At 30.3% G+C, this 17,793-nt stretch overlaps 1 protein-coding gene across 1 annotated transcript in view; it reads right to left on the bottom strand.

Moving 5' to 3' along the window:
• LOC142322470 (uncharacterized) overlaps positions 1 to 17,793 on the bottom strand; it is a 56,973-nt gene that overhangs the window by 26,415 nt on the left and 12,765 nt on the right. Inside the window, exons 3-6 of the mRNA XM_075361587.1 lie at positions 17,427 to 17,622; positions 13,967 to 14,179; positions 4,229 to 4,360; positions 2,928 to 3,162 (exon numbers count right to left, since the gene is read on the bottom strand). Coding sequence (XP_075217702.1) covers positions 2,928 to 3,162; positions 4,229 to 4,360; positions 13,967 to 14,179; positions 17,427 to 17,622 — 776 coding nt within the window. The remainder of the gene's footprint in view (positions 1 to 2,927; positions 3,163 to 4,228; positions 4,361 to 13,966; positions 14,180 to 17,426; positions 17,623 to 17,793) is intronic.

Raw genomic sequence — 17,793 nt, 5'->3', positions numbered from 1 at the left:
TTTTTTCTGTAAGAGGAGTCCCACGGATACATACAACCTTTAATGTGCCAGAGTTTGTTATCTACTGAAGCTGTCCAGTCAGTCATCTTGCCACTTTGTGCGAAGAGTGATTTTACACAGTTAATAAAGTTGGATGCAGTAACACGGGTTGTGAAGGATGGTTGACTACATGTGTCTTTAGCAACAGAATCTGCACACTGGTTACCCAGAATCCCCACATGGTCAGGGATCCAGCAGAAACTCACTTGTGTGTTGCGATGGTTTAACTCGGTGATTGCATTGTAAATTTTGGTGATGATAGGATGCCTAGAATAAAGGTTTTTGAATTGTATTCAATTTAAAGTGACTTGTTGAAATTTTTTTTCACTTATGCGTAAAATGCAAAAGATTTCTTGCGTGTCGTACATATAAAGTTAATAATAATTAAACTATTTCGCTTAGTGAACTCATGTATACCAGTTACAAATATTAATTTTGACCTCATGGTGTAGAATAATCAGTTTTTATTATCGGATTACATGATAAACAATTTATTTAAAGAGTAATCAAGGGACTTTTACCCTAATCTAATATTTCAGGTAAGATTGTTGAATTAATAATTGTATTAATATTCGATGTTAATAAAAACTAATATTTTACAATCGTGTAATTGTCCACTTTTATTAAAGAATTGGAGGATCGTATCTCACTTTCAAATGAAATAAGTTTAAATGAAGTGCAGTAAAAATGTGTATATGTAATTTAATAAACGTATGAGGAAGTCATGTACTGTCTGGATCATTGGATCACATTTTTTAATATTTATTATTACATTCATTTTTAAAGTTTATTTTTTAGTGTTTATTTTACTTACCAATACACATTTAAAGTCTATTTAATAAGTTTTTTGCATAAAAATGTACATCACAGTAACTAAAAGTAACACGGATAAGAAATAAAAACTAGCTAAAATAAACTAACTAAAGCAATTTTTAAAACTAATTGTACCTAAGATTGTTAAACATTTTTCACAAGACTACATTATTTTGCAAAGTCTACAAAAAATAATACTTAATAACTTGGTTTGCATAAAAATGCTAAAAACACAGATTTCAGTTTAACAAAAAATATACGTATGATCACAACTTAAAGGAAAACTAAAATCACTGTGACTAAAATTAATACAGACAAGAAAACTAGAACAGAACACCTTATTTTATGCAGAAAAAAACATTACCAACATTTAGTTGAAAAATATTTTGTCATTATTACTGTAACGTACTTATACAATCCCATCAAGTATGGTGCAAGGCCATGATTAATGACATAAGAGCATTTAGTAGCTCCAATCTGGAATTTTGATACTATATAACTATCAGAAAAAATGATTTTAATAGTTGCACCAATACCTTCACATGAACTTAAGGATAACTTATTTTGTACAGCATTGAGAACCCACAAAATCTCCGCCGCCTTAAAAACATCATCTGTATAACAAGAAGAAGTAATTGTATTGTCATTTTGCATAAATGAATTCGAGGATTCAAATGTATGATTTGCTGCTGAAATGCTATTACTCTGACCAGAAGGTCCAGGCAAAGAACACATCAACCACCGTTATCACAACTGTTGATCCAAGTTTTAGTATGCTGAGTTGAAGTACCACTGGAAGATAAAACATTTTCAAGTGAAGCCCTAGAATTCCTTATCTTAATTATTTCATTATGCTGCTTTCCTTTTACTGCACAAAGTTACTGTCTTTTGGCCCGCATTGCCCCGTCCAAAATGTTTTTTTACACACATCACAAAAAGTACGAAACACATCTCTACCTCTTCTCAACTGACTGAATTCTGGGTATAAGTTTATATCTAACCCCTGATCATTAAAAGTCTTTTAGATTCAATTTAAAAGCAATTAATTACCTAAAATACAAAAAAATTCACGGTGGTTTGAGAGAAATTCCAAGAAAACAGTTAACAACCTTTAAATTTTTCAACGGTAACTTTTTTTTAAATTTTATCAGTGAAAAAATTAACTGCAATTTGGAATATTCCTCCTTTAATATAAAAAAAATAATTAGGGAATGTAAGTAAGAACAGGACATGTTAATGACTGCTTGATGCACATAGTTGCAATGTGCTGGGTGATGGGGTCACCACTTCCTGACAACAAGAAAGTATAACAAATATACAAGTGTTTCAGAATTACTTAAAAAATGCTTTATAAATAACATTTAATCTTAATTCGGTAACAAAAATGCAATTTCCTGAATTTTTGCAATTTTCCTTAATTCTTTTCTAAAAATTCCTGACTTTTTTGATGAAGTTTATATTTCTTGCCTGTGGCAACCATGTTTTAAGATTTTACTTCCTTCTGAGACGTTTCTGTTCATAAGAAGGTAGTTTACAATCTAGCTCAGCATACAAAATATTTTACTAATATGCTTCTAAAAAAAAAGAAAGCTAATGAATTAAAAGACTATGAGCCACCCTGCAAAATATGTCAAAAAAATTTTTGAAACATGAAATTTAACTTATCATACAATTTTTTTATTAAATAATATATTTTGAAACTTAAGCGAGAAACTAAAAAGTGGAACTATCTATGTAACTTTTGTGAGAAACTTAGGTGAAATAAAAATTTTTCACAAAACAAAACACGTGTGCAGAATTTAACAAAGTTTTCTAACAATCGACCAAAATTTTATGGACTTTGATTATGTGTTACAAGTATATTTTCTTCTCCCAGAAATATGTTTCTGGGTGGTAGAAGTTTACTACCTTACCTTTGTTCTTTTGTCCAACTAATGCATTACTTCTCATCCGTAAACTGAACATTCTAAACACAAGCATTTGTTTTTTAATTATAGACTTGTAAACTATTATAAAACCCTTAAAAACAAGTTTTTAATCTTTTAAAAAATGAAGATATAAAGAGTAACACTTACCTTATTATAATCTTTCAGATGATGATTCAGAATGATTATTAAATCTAGATACCATACACCTCGCTTAGATATTAGATACACATCCTGACTCAGGAGAAGTTCCAATAAATTCACAGCTTTCAGCATCATGGTTTTATTTTTTTTAAATGCTGGAATATTTAAACTAATACAGCTCCCATAACAATAACCGGCAGTATATTTTCTCAAAAAATCTGGCATCTCCCTAACAATCTTCCTGTAGAAAAAAGTTTATATAAAACTATGAAGACTAAGTAGTAAAACTTACCATCAGATTAATGTCTGTACTTTTTTTTTTAAAAAAAGGACTTTTAATTTCTATTATTTTCTTGAATTTGTTGTTTAAATCTCTGAGAAAATTTCTTAGCAAATATGTTAGATGATTTAAACTTATTCACCACAATCTCTAAAAGTAAGAATGTTATTTTGATCAAGAAATGTAATATAATACATTATTTAGAGGTGGGATATAAGCTGATAGTTAACTGAAGGGATTCTTAGAGTTTTTAAATAACCCTGACTGAGAGAGTACATTTTTGCTTTTCTAGGTTTTAACTTTTGTAATCTCCATATGTTTTTACCTAATGTAAATCATTGCTATCAAGTGCTTCAGCAACGTATAAAAAGAAAACGAATAGACACCGTATAAAAAAATTCAAGTGAATACATTCTTATTTCATTTGGCTAATATTTTAGCTACATATTTTTATTCTGTTTAGCTTATTTCACCTTATACCTTTTGATTATTTTTAAGACTATACCCTGACACATTAATTGCTTTTTTTTTTTTAATAAGTTAATCAAATAAAATACTACAATGTATAAATATATACCAAATTTTTATTGAGTAGATGCCAATGAAAAAGTTACCGGGCACATTTTATTTTTATCCTACAAAAGTAAAATGTATTTTAACAAAAAAGATTAACTTCAAAACTAAACCGTATCAAAGTTATATACATTCACAATAGTTCAGAGATGAATGAACTCATTCATATGAACAAAATTATTGTTAAATATATTAAATATTGTTAACATATTGCATGAAATATTTATTAATACACAAACACAGTAAATGTTAAACTCAAATATAAAAAATGCCACATCACTGTATAGATTAGTGATGCTAACCAAGCAGTACATTATAACAGGCTATATTTTATATATTTCTATATATTATAACAGGCTAACCTCAAGCATTTTTTTCAAAACTAACATCTGTATTCTTTGTTTTAAATTAATTAGTATATACACTACATCTAAATAAAAATAATGTCGCTTACATAATCTCTTCATTATGCAATATGTTAATAAAATTTTTTTCGGCTTCTTTTACTAATTTAATAACTACATCATTTTTTTTTGCAGTAGAAGCAGCTTCTATTTCACCACGTAACTGTAAAGCCTTTTCATATCTGGAATAATATACAATAAAAAAATAAATATAAATATATATCTGTAAGGATAATGCAATAAATTTTAATTAATTTCCTTTATATATTAGTTATAACACAAGTGAGCAAAATGTTATGCATACCATATGGAAAACACACACACTGTAACCAATGTATGAAAAACTTTATTAAACTAAAAAATAAATAAATAGACGGGTCCAAAAAAATGTCTCGCTGTTAGTAAATAAACAATATCTAAACAAAAAGACTTACACTCACTAATCTAATGAGTAGTGTAGTATAAGGTATTAAATTTGCTGTGGTAGGCAGAGTGAATACATTTTTTCAGACCCCTCTGTATAAATAATTTCATAACCTAGAGTAATTTTGATACAATAAATTAATAAATGTTCAAAATATTCTCTCTTTGCAGCAATGAAACAAGCTAAAACAATGAAATTGTTTCTTCATGTTAACAACCACTTTTTTAATGGTTGCAGCACTGATATGGGATATTTTGACTTCAATGTTCTGTTTCAGTCAATAAATTGTGTGAGGATTATTTCTGAACATCTTTTTCTTTTAAATAACATCAAAAACAGATCCACGGGAGATAAATCTGACAACCTAGATGTCTATAGGTCACAGTAAATAATTTCTCCCCAAAGAACTCATGTAGCATCAACATTGTGTTATCCACTGTGCGGGCTGTTGCACTCTTGCTGAAACTAGCAATCATTAAACTAGCAATCGCATTAATCTTCTACAGCACTATAAACTCAGTTATAATTTGATGGTAACATTCAGTTCTTACAGTTTTCATGAAAAATATTGGTCCCACTATTCACTTTTGAGAAATTTTATGCCAAACTTTGATCTTTTCAAAATTTAATGCAATTTTGTGGAAAACATGAGGGTTCTTGCATTTCATTATTGGTTGTTCTGGCTGTTTACATAGTCGTCAGTTAGACGAATGTATTCTTATCGCTAAAGAAAATGTTATCTAAGGTCCAAATATTCCCATGAGCAAAACACAAGCAAGTTCACATAGTCACAACTATCAGCAATGTTAATCTTTTTATATGATCAGGTTCTCGTAATTCCTACATGACATTAAAACTGCAGAAGGTAGTCATAATTTCAATTTCTTTGTTGGTTTACAATTAAGTTATTTTCAGTTGAGTTAATTTCTTTGTGGGTTTACGGGTATTATCACATGACATTCAAAATTATCAGATAGTCTTCTAATTAACTCTCGAGATGATCATTCAAATGAAATACGGAAGCATTCTTAAAATTCATCGTTTAAAAATGTTGGCCAGACCTTTTTTGTTCTACAGTACCAGACTCTTTAAATGAGTAATTATGTATGAAATTGTTGATTTATTGGGTATGTATGATCAAGGACTCCCTCTATGAATCATGAGACCTTGCCATTGGTGAGGGAGCTTGAGTGCTCAGTGATACAGAGTAGCTGGACCGAAGGTGCAACCATGTCGGAAAGGTATCTGTTGAGAGCCAGACTAAGGAATGATTCCTGAAAGAGGGCAGCAGCTCTTTCAGTAGTTGTTAAGGGTGTAGGTCAGGACAACTTAAATGCCACATCAACATCACTCAGTCCTCTGAGTACTGCGCAGCTGAAAGCAATGGAAAACTACAGTTGCTTTTTTCCAAGAAAATGTAGCTCTCTGCAATTTCATATAGCAATGATGGAGGTGCCTTCCTTGGTAAAATATTCCGGAGGTAAACTAGTTCCCCGTTCGGATCTCCGGGTGGGGACTACTAAGGAAGGGGTCACCAGAAAATTAAAAAATAACATTCTACGAGTTGGAGCGTGGAATGTTAAAAGTCTAAAAAAGGTTGGTAGGTTAGAAAATTTAAAGAGGGAAATGGCTAGGATAAATGTATAGGAATTAGCGAGGTTCGGTGGGAAGAGGAAAACGACTTTTGGTCAGGTGATTTTAGAATAATTAACTCAGCTTCAAATAATGGGCAAGCAGGAGTAGGTTTCGTAATGAACAAGAAGATAGGGAAGAGATAGGCAGGTGTAAGATGAATCGGTGGAATTTAGAGAAGCTTGATGAAGAGGAGGCAGCAAAGAAGATTTTTGAGGACATCGCAAGAGGTCTGAGTAAAAAAGATAAAGTAAAAAATGTAGAAGAAGAATGGGAGAATGTTAAAAAGGAAATTCTTAAATCAGCAGAAGCGAACTCAGGCGGAACAAAGAAAACTGGTAGAAAGCCTTTGATTTCAGACGATATATTGCAGCTACGGATGAACGTACAATAAATATAAGAATGCTAGTGATGAAGAAAGTAAGAGGAACAATAGACAATTAAGAAATACTATAAACAGGAAGTGCAAACTAGCGAAAGAAGAGTGGATTAAAGAAAAGTGTTCAGAAGTGGAAAGAGAAATGAACATTGGTAAAATAGATGAAGCAAACAGAAAAGTTAAGGAAAATTTTGGGGTATATACATTAAAATCTAATAATATGTTAAACAAAGATGGTACACCGATTTATAATACGAAAGGAAAAGTCAATAGGTGGGTGGAATATATTGAAGAGTTATAAGGAAGAATGAATTAGAAAATGTTGTTATAGAGGAAGAAGAGGATGAAAGGGGAGAAACAATATTGAGATCTGAATTTAAGAGAGCATTAAACGATTTAAAAGACAGAAAGAGTCCTGGAATAGATGGAAAACCTGAAGAATTACTGTGCAGTGCAGATAAAGAAGTGATTGATAGATTATACAAACTGCTGTGTAATATTTATGAAAAAGGGGTAGTTCCCTTTTTCATAAATATTACACAGCAGATAATTGTGATAATTGATACACAGCAAAAGAGGATGTTATAGTCATGATACCAAAGAAAGCAGGAGCAGAGAAATGTGAAGAATACAGAACAATTAGCTTAACTAGCCATGCAACAAAAATATTAACTAGAATTCTGTACAGAAGAATTGAGAGGAGAGTGGAGGAAGTGTTAGGGGAAGACCAATTTGGTTTCAAGAAAAGTATAGGGACAAGGAAAGCAATTTTAGGCCTCAAATTAATAGTAGAAGGAAGATTATAAAAATCAAACCAACATACTTGGCATTTATAGACCTAGAAAATGCATTCCATAACGTAGACTGGAATAAAAAGTTCAGCATTTTAAAAAAATTAGGGTTCAAGTACAGAGATAGAAGAACAATTGCTAAGATTTACAGGAACCAAACAGCAACAGTAATAATTGAAGAACATAAGAAAGAAGCCCTAATAAGAAAGGGATTCTGACAAGGATGTTCCCTATCTCCGTTACTTTTTAATCTTTACATGGAACTAGCAGTTAATGATGTTAAACAATTCAGATCCGGAGTAACAGTACAAGGTGAAAAGATAAAGATGTTACGATTTGCTGATGATATAGTAATTCTAGCTGAGAATAAAAATGATTTAGAAGAAACAATGAACGGCATGGATGAAGTCCTACACAAGAACTATCGCGTGAAAATAAACAAGAACAAAACAAAAGTATAGAAATGTAGTAGAAATAACAAAGATGGACCGCTGAATTTGAAAATAGGAGGAGAAAAGATTACGGAGGTAGAAGAATTTTGTTATTTGGGAAGTAGAATTACTAAAGATGGACGAAGCAGGAGCGATATAAAATGCCGAATAGCACAAGCTAAACGAGCCTTCAGTCAGAAATATAATTTGTTTACATCAAAAATTAATTTAAATGTCATGAAAAGTTTTTTGAAAGTGTATGTTTGGAGTGTCGCTTTATATGGAAGTGAAACTTGGGACGATCGGAGTATCTGAGAAGAGAAGATTAGAAGCTTTTGAAATGCGGTGCTAAAGGGCAATGTTAAAAATCAGACCGGTGGATAAAGTGACAAATGAAGAGGTATTGCGGCAAATAGATGACGAAAGAAGAATTTGGAAAAATATAGTTAAAAGAAGAGATAGACTTATAGGCCACATATTAAGGCATCCTGGAATAGTCGCTTTAATATTAGAGGGTTAGGTAGAAGGAAAAAATTGTGCAGGCAGACATCGTTTGGAATATGTAAAATAAATTGTTAGGGATGTAGGATGTAGGGGGTATACCAAAATGAAACTACTAGCATTAGATAGAGAATCTTGGAGAGCTGCATCAAACCAGTCAAATGACTGAAGACAAAAGAAAAATGATCAAGGAAAAGATACAGCAAAGTCATCCTGGCTTTTTAAAAAGGATTGTAATTTAAAATAACTTAACAATAAATTCATGTAAAGCTATGCAAAAACGCATTATAGTCTTATTATAGCACACCTGCAAATGATAGACATAATATAGAGGTTATTTGATTGTTATGTATATGTTGTTGCTGCCATTGCCATTTTACCCATTACCCAGGTCACTGCCATTTTACCCATTAGAAGCAACCTAATTGTCCACTTCAGTGGATTAACGAATTCAGAATTGTTATCTAGACATTGTTATCTCAATTGAGATTTGTTTACTGATGGACATGTTTTTACTTTTACATATGACTGTTACTATACTTTTAGTACTAAAATTACTCTATTTTTAATTCAGAATTGCACATCTTTTTGCTCACCCTGCAATTTCTAATTTTATTTGAACAAAGAGTGATAAAATATCAACAGCAGATAATTCATTACTAATAAGCACAAATCATAACGTTTTCTTGGGGGAAAAATGAATTAATTACCTTTACAATAAGATTTAAGTTTAATATTCTTAAAAAAAAGGTGAGCAAAAAACCAGTGAATCCAGTCAACAACCTCAAAGGTAGAAGAGGAATGTTCCCAATGGTGGAGAAGGCATAAGAACCTCTTCCAGGAGGTGGGACTTCGAACAAAACCCAGATGAAGGCTAGAAGCTCTAAGGTAGCAGCTCCTACTGCTAGCCTTAGCTGCACTGTTCAGGGACATAGAACTTACTAAAAATCATCCACAAAGAAAAGATGACCAAGACAATCATCCACAAAGACCAAGACAAAAGAATTAAAACGGAAACTAAAATAAAGGATTTTGGACTACTGGAAAAACTTCAAATCTACACATGGAATGTACGATCTCTTGCTGGGAAAGGAAAATTGATTGGAATGCCAGAGTTGGAAACAGGATATTGTCAAATTGTGTCTACACATAATGAGAGCATACAGAATGTCAAACACTGCGTAACTTTGCTTCCTACAATAGTACAACAGTTATGTACATAAATTTCAAGCATACAAGCATAAACAAATTCATCTCAACAGAAAGAGGCAATAGAAGCACAATAGACTAATTTGTAACAAATGAGAAAACAAGGAAACTATTCAAGGGATGTGCAGGTTTTTCAAGGCTGTGATTTGGGTAGTACCATTATATGTTATTTGCAAGAGTTAATTTAATGAAACGATGGGTGAAAGCGAAAAAACTGTGGGACAAAATGTTAATATGGAATACTCATGGTGCATACTTTTGCTACAACTGTAATCAATTAATACTTATATAGAAGGCATCTCTATATCTGGAATAAGTCCTATCAGTGGAGTAATAATATAGATGTAGATGTAGAATGACAGCATATAAAAGCTGTAGTTGAGAGAGCCGCTAATGATAGAAATAGTAAAAAGAATTATGTCAATAAGAGAATGAAGATATGGAATGATGAGATAAAGGTAGTAGTAGTAGAGAAGAAGAAAGCCTACAGAAAACTGCTTACTGATGGCTCAGAGTAAGCAGAGCAAAATTATGAGCATTTATCCAATGTCATCAAAGCCAAAATTAGGAAACCATGATGGACAAATGGGATCGTTACATCACAGATATAGAGAACGATATCAATCATAGAAAAAATATGGCATGTAAGGTTATGAGGCATTTACATAAGAGTGAAAAAGATTTATCAAGAATAAATATGATAGATAATGAAGCTTTTTTGAAATTCTTTAAGAAATTAAGGAGTAAAGAGGAAAATAGTCAGGAAAGGAAAGACGAGTGTTTTGAAATAATTCCAGTTGATAGGATAGAGCCTGAAGAGCTGTAAGATGCACTGGATAAACTGAGAAATAGGAAACCAGCAGGAAGTGACAGTATAAAAGCTGAAATGTTGAATTATGTCTCAGGAGTGAAAAGGCATTTACTGCATTTTATGAATTTATGTTGGGAGAAATGTACCTAATCAACAGCATGGAAAATAGCATTATATCTCCAATATTTAAGAAGATAGACAGATTACAGTGTAACAATCGTATAGGAGTAAGTCTGCTTACGGTAGCACACAAACTTTATTCAAAAATAATTACAGCCAGAATAAGACCTTTAACAGAAGCAATGATAGGACATGAACAGTCAAGAATACTCACATCATTAAAATAGGAAGATCCTGTTTCAGGAGCTTCATCCTAAACCAGATAATAGAGAATTTAACACAATATGATTCTTGCAGACAATATTAAAGCATTCAATATGGTAAACAGAGAATCGATCTTCAATAAACAACAATGCCAAGGTATTTCACTACACTTTGTTAACATAGTAAAAAGTCTGTACAAGAATTCCAGGATATGTATAGTTGAAAATAAAAGGAAAACTGTAGAAATAAAACAGCATTTTCATCAAGGCTGCAGTGTTTCTCCTATGCTATTTAACTTATATATTGACAAAGTTAAGGTATATTTCAAATCTAAATATGTATAGTCTGAATATGAAATAACAAAAAGTAGTTTTATTTGCTGAAAACAAAGGCATTATACCCAATAACGTAGCAAGATCGGATGGAGCTCAAAAGTTTCTCTATAAATTGGCAAAAGTGGCTACAATATATAATTTGCATATTTCACAAGATAAAACTAAAGTTATGGCTTTTACAGGATTGTGGCCAGTAAGATCAAAGATTGTCTTGGAGAACACTGGAACAAGTAAACTGTTTTAATTTTCTTGGCTGCAACATATCCTACCTGGAAGAGATGGATATAAATAAGAAGATTGAAATATTCAATTACACAAATGGATTAAAAGGACATTGACGGATAAGGTTCAAAAAAGTATGATAATGAAATTTTAAAAAGTAATAGAAGTTCCTGGTTATCTGTCTGGTAGTGAAACATGGATGATGACAACAGCACAGATGTCTAGGCTACAATCTACTGAAATGAGATTTTTAAGGTCAGTAGTAGGATATACAAAAGCAGACAGAAGAAATTCAAATTTTATAATTTGAACAAAAAGGTTAAATAATATTGGAAACAATGGGCAGATCATTTGGGATGAATGGAAGCATCACGGTTCCCGAAGAGTCTTTGATTGCAGGCCAAGCAAACAACAAAGTTTGGAATGACCCAAGAACAGATGCAAGCAGCAGACTGATTACTTTTGGATAACACAGTAGGAGACAACTGCCTAAACTCATTAAGAAGACATAAAAAAGAAAAAAATTTGCAGTTTTATATTAGAGGAAATTAAAAATTACTTATTCAACAAATAATCTGAAGATTTTATCATTGAAATTTTCTTTACTTTGCAACTAATAAACTTGATATACTAATTAATTACTTCTATTGTATTCACCACACTATTAGTTAATAAAATTAATAAAGAGAAAAGATCATATTGTAAATAACATTCTAGGAAATTGAAAATTTTGGCAGCATCCTCATTATACACTTTTTTAACGCTTGTGTGAGATAAGAAAGTGCTTAGGATACTACAAGGTGTTATATTGTAAAAGTCCCATAGTTATGATATCAGAAATAGAGTTCCAATTAAGTCTGCTGTCATACATTAACATATGGGTCTTCCCTTCAGAATATTTAATAAACATTATTCTCAAAACTAACATTCTACACTTTGAGCATTAAAACATTTTTTTTTTTAATTTAAAGACCCAATAAATTTAAATTTTGGGTCATTTCTTTCAACACAGTAAACTGCTTACACCATTAAATATTAAAAAAATAATTAATTCTAGTTTTCTTTCTAACTCTAATGCTTCCTAGTTTACAATATTAATTCTTTCTTTTTTAAAAATCTTTCTTTCTAATTTAATTTTAATTCTAATTTAGTTCTTTAGGTTTTGAAACCTACCAAAGAATTTTCTTTGACTGAACCAATGTACAACCGAGTACAAATTTTCAGTAGACAGTAGTTTCGCTTAACTATGCATTGAGGTCTTAATTACTTTCAGTACTAGCTTTCCTCAAGTTTTTAAAAAACTGTCAGCAACTGCAACTTTCCCTACTTTAAAATTATAGAAATTTTAATATTTAACACTTTTGGAACACTCTATTAATAGCAATTTACTTATGATTTTTCTTCTGTTTCATCAATCTCAAAATATTAAGATCTTTATTTCTCTTTATCTTTAATATCTTTATTATCTGCACTGAAAAACAGATATTATGTTGATTATGATGTTCAGTCATCAGCTTTAAAATTATCTTAATCTTTAGTTTTTTAAGTAGCACATTTATAACTAATCTTTTCATGTTTTGAGAAGCGCCTAACTTAATCAATCATTAAGTCAGGTTGCTAGTGTAATGTCCTTAAGTTTTCTATTACTTTTCTTATGCCAATCAACAATAACCAGCTTTTCCTCCAGTGCAACTGCTTTTGTTTTGTTTTAAGAGTTTTAACCAAAATCCACATTGTAAAAGATAAACAATAAAAAAAGGATGTACTCTGATGTGCAATAATTATACTATATAGAATAAAGCAGCAGTCTTTACAAAGGAAAGTAAGTCTAAGAGAACTAGTTTATATTTTACTAAAGAGATGATTTTTGACTGATCAATGAAGAAAAAAATGTACAAGTTAAAAATCTAATCTTTTAATGTGATTTAATCAATTCCCTTGGTTTTAATAGTAGCATTAGTTCTATTAAACTGAAGTAATGCAGTAATAAATAAGAGTAATAAAAAAAGAAAATATTTTATGTTACAACATAAGCCAATAGATTTCAAATAGAATACAAAAACCCGTACTTAGTGTTTTTAACATGGTTACAAACAACACATTACAGCATCTAAAACTAAACTGCACTGACGTGAATTTATTTCTTAAACTTTTGTAACGAGAGGTTTTATTGCATTTAAATAAACTCACTGATTTTCTTAAAAATTACCACAAAATATTTTAAATATCCTCAAGAAACAATTCTCATTTATTTTAATAAATGTATTTATTTAAAAATTTTGTTTAACTTTTTAGACCACTTTTCCCATCACACATGAAATATTTTCCCTTTTTAAGAGCTTGAGTACATTAGTAACAACTACGCTTTAGTGCAGCACAGTGAACTAATGATCATGAAACCATAATTTTCCAAAGCAAAGGAATTCTAAAACAATCTAACGTACACATAAGCACATAACCACAATATATGTATTACATAATCCTGAAATTATCTATAAATATGCATACTTAAAATATAAATTATGGAATATTCACTGAAACATTATACTATTATTCATTCTACATAACAATAAATATTATAATTTTGCTAATTTTACACTCACACTAACAACTTAGCTCATCCTAAAAACGTTTTTTACGAGTATCATAAATGAATTTTCTTGAATTTCAAGAAAATAACAGAAGATCAGCAACCAGAGCCGATTAAGGAAATAATTAATTTTACTTACTCTTCAAAACAGTCAGATGAATAAAAGACTGGAACATGCTTTATATCATAATCAGGAAACTGATGTCTGCTACTAAATCTATCTGATACAGCAGTAAATAAATTGTCTTTTACATCCGTTGCATATGAAAATGCAAAAAGTCTTAGAAATTTAAAAAATGTATTTCTAGGTCCTTCAGTCAATTTTGCACACTCCCCTAACAAATCTTCTGCCCTGAAATCAAATTATTCAAAAGAAAAATAACACGAAAGCAGACAAATAAACACAATAGTTTGTAAATTAAGACTAACTTAACATTCATAAAAAATTATTCAAGCTCAACTGGTTAATAATAAATTAAGCCAATATAATAGCTAAAAAATAAAAATAAATTTAGTCTACACCATAATTCTAATACAATATTTAAACCACTATAGCGTGTCATAGTATACAGGACAAAGACGAATTCTGGCTTTAGATTTTTCAAAATCACCTTATCTCATTAGTTTTAATGACTTGTTTTGAAGCTTGTACTTTTCAAAATTTATTCTTATAAAATATAAGTCTACAAATTGTTGGACACTTTAGAGCTACTGATAAAGAGAAAAAGCACCAATTTTTTTTTATTTTTTAATAAAGCAATTCATTTTTAAAACCATCAGCCAATGCAATATCCAACAAAAAAAGGTCCAATTTGGAAAAAACATTTTGTACTTATTTTGAATGTCACAATATTTTCAAACTTCTAGGGTAAAATTTCCAAACATTAAAGAATTTAAAAAAAAATTGTTATTTCTTCCATTCCAAAACTCACAATAAATACTTTCTATTAATTTTTTTTAAATTTTATCAGAACATACTAATTGATAATGATGAGAGATAATTTACACTTTTAAATGTATTAATTCAGACAATTATGCAATCTTATGAAAATACATTCGAAATTATTCAGAACTCTAAAAGTACTGTTAATTTAACAATAGCCTGTGTTAAAAGCAACTTGAAATAAGTGTTTAAAAGTTGACAATGTCCCATAATTGTAAACGTATTATATCTTAAAGATATTTTGAAAGGATTAGGTTAACAAAAATGATATTCTGTTGATATAATTTAAAAAATATTATTAGTTTTAAACACATCAAAAGATTTCAAGATTTTAACAAAAATATCTCTGGATTTAGATATGGAAGAATTAAATAACCATGAAATCCAAGTTTATTAGTAAAAAATCACAAATAAAATATATGGACAGGATGACTGTGTTTTATGAACTTAAGGCCATTTCATACATAAAAACAACATTAGTACAAGTACAGTCTGATTAAGAGTCATACGATGATGTTTCTTTAAGTAGCTTGTTGCTTGCAGGTAAGTTCACAACAGTAGTGATAATTATTGGGTTAGGAGATACATGGAGTGAGATAATAATAAATTAGTAAAAACATGTTAGCGGCTAGGTAATAGAAAAATCATGTGAATTATTCATCATAATAATTACATTAATATTACTGAAAGACAGTATTATTATTACATCTTCAACTGTATGTTTTAATCAAAAAATAAAGAAGATCAGCAAGTTTCACACAATACTCACAACAGTAAAAAAATTGTCAAGATAAACAGTTGCAGGCAACCATACAAAGAATACAAGACACTGTCATTCACTCCACAGAATAGAATAGGTAATATTTTATTCCAATTTTGTTAATGTTTTTTCATTATATATATATATATATATATATATATATATATAATGTATATATATATATGTATATATATATATATATATGGTTATTAACCATATATATATATATATATGTTTATTAACCATACATTCAATGCTGTACACTTCATTCGCCGTAACACATCATTTAAACCAATAACTCTCGGGTATGTTAAACCGATGTAAAAACACGCATACATGAGTGAGGTACGATCAAAAAGTAACGAGAATTTGTAATTTTCTCCCAAAGTAATTCAATCAATCTTCCAATGTTTATCCTATCCTCTTCAAAGTGGCCCCCTATGATATTATACACTTATGCCAACATATCTTCCTGTTTAAAAAACACTTGTGAAAATCCTCTTGGATCACGTTGAGCTCGGCTTGCAATTTTGCCTTTATCTCATCTGTGAAAGAACGCTGTCCCCCCGAGTGTTGTTCTAAGTTTGGGAAATAAAAAAAGTCATAGGGGACTATGTCTGCAGAGTAGGGTGGTTGCAGCATAACAATAGTATAATGTTTCAAAGAATTGTTTGATAATTAAAGCAGTATGCACAAATGCATTGTCATGGTGCAATCAACAGTTGTCTCTCCAAAGTTTGGGTTATCTCCTCTGGATTACCTAACACAAACTATATGAAACGTCAAGGTAGTACTCCTTGTTGATCGTACAACCTTTTGTAACAGGAATTCGTGCGAACAATTCCACTGTAGTCGAAGACAGGGGTTAGAAAGACTTTCATATTTGACCGATCTTAACGTGCTTTTTTTGGATCAGCCTCCTCAGAAAAATTTCAACGGGATGACTGAGCCATTGTTTGAACATTGTAGTCGCACCCACATTTTTCGTTACCAGTTATGATGCGCTTTAGCAAGTCTGGTCATCAGTAACATTTGTTTGGTGATGATTACGTCATGCCGTTTTTGTTGAAAATTTAACAATTGAGAACAAATATTTGGCTGCCACCTGTTTCATGTTGAAGACATTAGTAAAAATCACTTTTCATAACCTATATGAAATTCCTATTTCTTTGGCTACCTCTCTAATGGTGATTCTGGAATTAGCAAGTATAATCTCTTTAACTTTTTTGACATTTTCATCAAATTGATGTGCTAGGACACCCAGACCTCACATCATCATCTTCTTCTCACCTTTCCTGAAATTATTTGTACCACTCAAAAACATCATTGCCAAAGGCCTTCTTCAACGTTTTAAATGCTTCACTGCATTCAATTCCATCTTTAACACAAACTTTCAGACAAATTCTGATTCAACATTTCACTACACAAAAAAATCATCGCTGAAAGCAGTAAAGTACATCCTGCTTTTTTGATTGCCAAACATAAACTAAGTGTTGCATATGGTTGAAAATTAATATATACATAACTGACAATAATACCAATATACAGAAAAAAGATCAAATCGAATGACAAAATACAGTGCGCACAATTAAAAAATTCTCGTTACTTTTTGATCCTCATACTAAAACAAAGGTATATTAATACATAAACAATATGTAATCAAATTTGAAATAAGTTAACTTAACAAAATAAATAATTTAAATAAGATACTTAACAATATTTCCGATGAATGGATTTCTTGATGAAGTTTGATTAATTGAATTTTAAATAAAAACATTTACGTGGTATGATTAAATGAAAGTGAATATTATAATATTTTATAAGGTAAAGAATTAACTTTATAACATTCTATAAGGAAATAAAAACACAAAGATAAGTCAACATAGAATAATATACCGTGCTCTAAGAAGTGAAGATGCATCATTTGACATTCCAGCTACAATAATCTGTTGTGAAGATTGCATTTTGATCAGCGATGATATTAAGCTCACCTTCTTTCCAATAACTGGTAAATGATACATTTTACACAAATTTTTCAGCTCCTTTACATCCAGTAAACTAAGTACTGCATCCAAACTTTCAGAACTCTGATCTATTAAAAAACAATGTAAACATTTTATGTTTATTAAATAAAAAAACATTAATAAAAATATATGGATCCTTGTGTACAATTTTGAAAAATTTAAACCAAAAAAAAACTGTACAATTATACAACAAATTACATATTAACAGGATGTCTAAAAAGCTTTAAAAATTTATACAA

Source organism: Lycorma delicatula, chromosome 3 (genome assembly GCF_047948215.1).
Source record: "Lycorma delicatula isolate Av1 chromosome 3, ASM4794821v1, whole genome shotgun sequence".
Lineage (NCBI taxonomy): Eukaryota > Metazoa > Arthropoda > Insecta > Hemiptera > Fulgoridae > Lycorma > Lycorma delicatula.
Note: the sequence above shows the minus strand (reverse complement) of the source record. Positions and strands in the feature narration are given on the sequence as shown.